General features: G+C 34.5%; 1 protein-coding gene across 1 annotated transcript in view; it reads right to left on the minus strand.

Annotated features, from left to right (window-relative positions):
* Positions 1-1,521: 1,521 nt before the first annotated feature.
* The window catches only part of LOC113226235, a 15,716-nt gene continuing 14,442 nt past the window's right edge, over positions 1,522-2,795 (minus strand). Inside the window, exons 5-7 of the mRNA XM_026458795.1 lie at positions 2,596-2,750; positions 2,008-2,098; positions 1,522-1,919 (exon numbers count right to left, since the gene is read on the minus strand). Of these exons, the coding sequence (XP_026314580.1) occupies positions 1,765-1,919; positions 2,008-2,098; positions 2,596-2,750 (401 nt within the window). The 3' untranslated portion in view covers positions 1,522-1,764. The remainder of the gene's footprint in view (positions 1,920-2,007; positions 2,099-2,595; positions 2,751-2,795) is intronic.

Consider the following 2,795-nt stretch of genomic DNA (forward strand, 5'->3'; position numbering starts at 1 on the left):
CACAAATAACTTAAAATATTATCGCTGTACAACATAACCGTCAATATCATAGACAATCAAAACCTTGTTTTGATAATAACATTGTAATAAGGCCTATTTGTATATTAACTTATATTGTTATATCCACATAACTGTTATGTGTTGTCATTGTAAGTTTTAAAGTGCAATAAAAATATTTTATTCATTAATTCAGAAAATATTTCCTACAAGTTAAAACGGTCATTCATTAGAAAGCATTTTACAGCTTAAAAATAAAATAACAAAACATATTTATACACACTGTCCTACAGTTTAGTAGTTTTGATTTCAGAGTATAGGTGTAGCAGAATCTGATGGCACTTAGACAAATTGAAATTTGTTGTGGGTAACATCATTATAGTAGAAAAAAAGAACTAGACTAGATACTTCATTCATATATTGTATTTGACCAGAATTGATTCCTCGTACCTGTTTTAAATTTGTGAGTAAGAAAGGTAAGTAATTTCTGGTACATTTTAAAATTAAACAAACACCATTTGTCTTTTTTTCCCAACGCCATTAGTCTTACAGACCAGTAGGTACTAACAAAATTTACATACCACACATTGATTTGGCTTCGTTAAAATTTCAAAGATCAAGTTTATTTAATCCTACTAATCGGCAAGATTTGAGATCCGGTTTTAAGTCGTGAATTGTGACTTAGATGCACCTAAGTCGTCGCTTAATTTGTGATAAACATTATTACAATGTTTTTTGCTTGAGATTGAAGCGGATTTTTAGTAATTATTGCTACAAAATCTTAAAGTAAAAAAAGTTTAGCAAACAGCCATTTGACAGAAGTAACATATTTTTTTAACAATAATTTTACAGCATCGGAATAAAGTCATATTTAGAACTGACATGCGACAATTTAAGTCGTTCGATTTTTCTAATATTTAATGCCTTCAGGTTCTGGTACACCTATACACAAATGAAAATCTTTTTGCTTGCCGCCACCCTAAAACACAATGCGTGAATTAATGAATGAATACAAAAAAACACCACATGCGTAAAACATTAACTAAATCGTCAATTTAGTGATAAAAAATAATGGGTCTAACGTTAACACTGCTAAAAAAATTTACGGTTTACCTACGAACGAATTTTCGTTTTTTTTTTTCAATAACAGCAACGTCTTGTAGAGGTTTAGTATGTATACGTGATGTACGTGCGCGTAATCTCAGCCCACAATTTTCACTATAATGAAAACACTTGTTTTTTAAATGACACAGTTTCCGTCCAGTACGGGAAACCCGAAACCATAGGGGCCATAAAATTTTACTACCTACTAAAATAACATTTTCCTCTTGTATGAAAAAACATTTTTTCTTTTTGAATTTAACCAACTTCTCTTGTGCCGATTTTCTTCCGATACAAGAACCTAAGTCTATCAGCGTTAAAAAAATGTTATTAATATTATTCATTTTGACATGGACAACTCACGCTTGACCAAAAGATTAACTATGACCCTGTATCTCCTATGGTTTCGGCTTTTCCCATACTGTCCCAGTTAAATATCACACTGTATAAATCTGTTTAGAGTTTGCTTTTAGGTAAATCTATTGGGTGTGCTGCAGCACACTATTTGTTACGTAAATATCTTTAATTTGATGTTTTGTATCTGTTTTTCTTTCCGTGTGTCCTTGTAAACCAGGCAGAATTTTACACTAAACTAAATACGTAACTCATTGATAAACTTTAGTTACTCCTTCCCATTATCCTTTCTTTATGCTATTACATTTGCTCTCAATCAATTTCAAGTTTCTTAAACGTGCCCTCAACACTGCCGAAGATGTCGGAGATGGTCTTCGGCTTGCCGGGTCTCTTCGATTCAACCACCCGTCTTTTGTTTTCTTCTATGAAATAGTTAGCATTTAATTTGAAACGCTCTATCAAGTCGTCTGAAAACAAAACATTTGCATAGCTTCAATTTATCCAGTACTGAATACATACAGTGTGTTTATTAATGTGTATTTGCAGACTCCTCACCTCTGGCTTCATTCAAGCTCTTGAATTTTCCTCCGCATTCTTTGGGAAGACCATCCATCGACAAATATTTTTCAATCGTCTTCGAACCAATCTAAAATTGATAATGCAAATTACATTTTTTTTATTATATCAAGTGACAGGACGAACAAGTCGTGCGCCTGGTGGTATGCTACACGCCTGTCCATGACCGTAACAGGGGCACTGCCACTGTGCCCGTCACCCTGAGACATAAGTTGAAAAGTCCCATGTGCGTGTAATTTCACCAGCACCCTTACCCTTCAAAACCGGAACACAGTTGTGCTGACATTACTGCTTGGCGGCAGAAGTAGGTAAGCTGGCAGTACTTCCCTGGACGAACTCTTTCACAAGGAGCTGTGCTGCTAACGATTAAGTACAATCTTAAATAATTGGATTTCTTGTTTTTAGTTATTGTTGTACACTACAAAGTATGATTCTGGACCACGTGCATTCCCCTCCCCCCAACATCCCCACGGTTATTAGTCCACGTAATTTGAACCGTCTTACACTTAATGTTCCAGCTCGTGGTCTTCATTCAAGAATGTTTATTTTTTATTTGCTAAATCTAACCTGATGGATGACGAGCATGTCAATGAGCGACTTCTTCATAAACGGCTTGATGATCATCAGTAGCCTATCCATGAAAGAGGGCGCGTTCATAAAATGCAATGCTTTCAGCTTCACCAACATTGCTTCCTGAACAAAGAAAATAGAACAAACATAAACTCAGTAACCAAAATTAAGAAAGTAAGGAGATTTGTATATAGAAT

This window comes from Hyposmocoma kahamanoa, unplaced genomic scaffold (genome assembly GCF_003589595.1).
Source record: "Hyposmocoma kahamanoa isolate Upper Pololo Valley unplaced genomic scaffold, ASM358959v1 185, whole genome shotgun sequence".
Classification (NCBI taxonomy): domain Eukaryota; kingdom Metazoa; phylum Arthropoda; class Insecta; order Lepidoptera; family Cosmopterigidae; genus Hyposmocoma; species Hyposmocoma kahamanoa.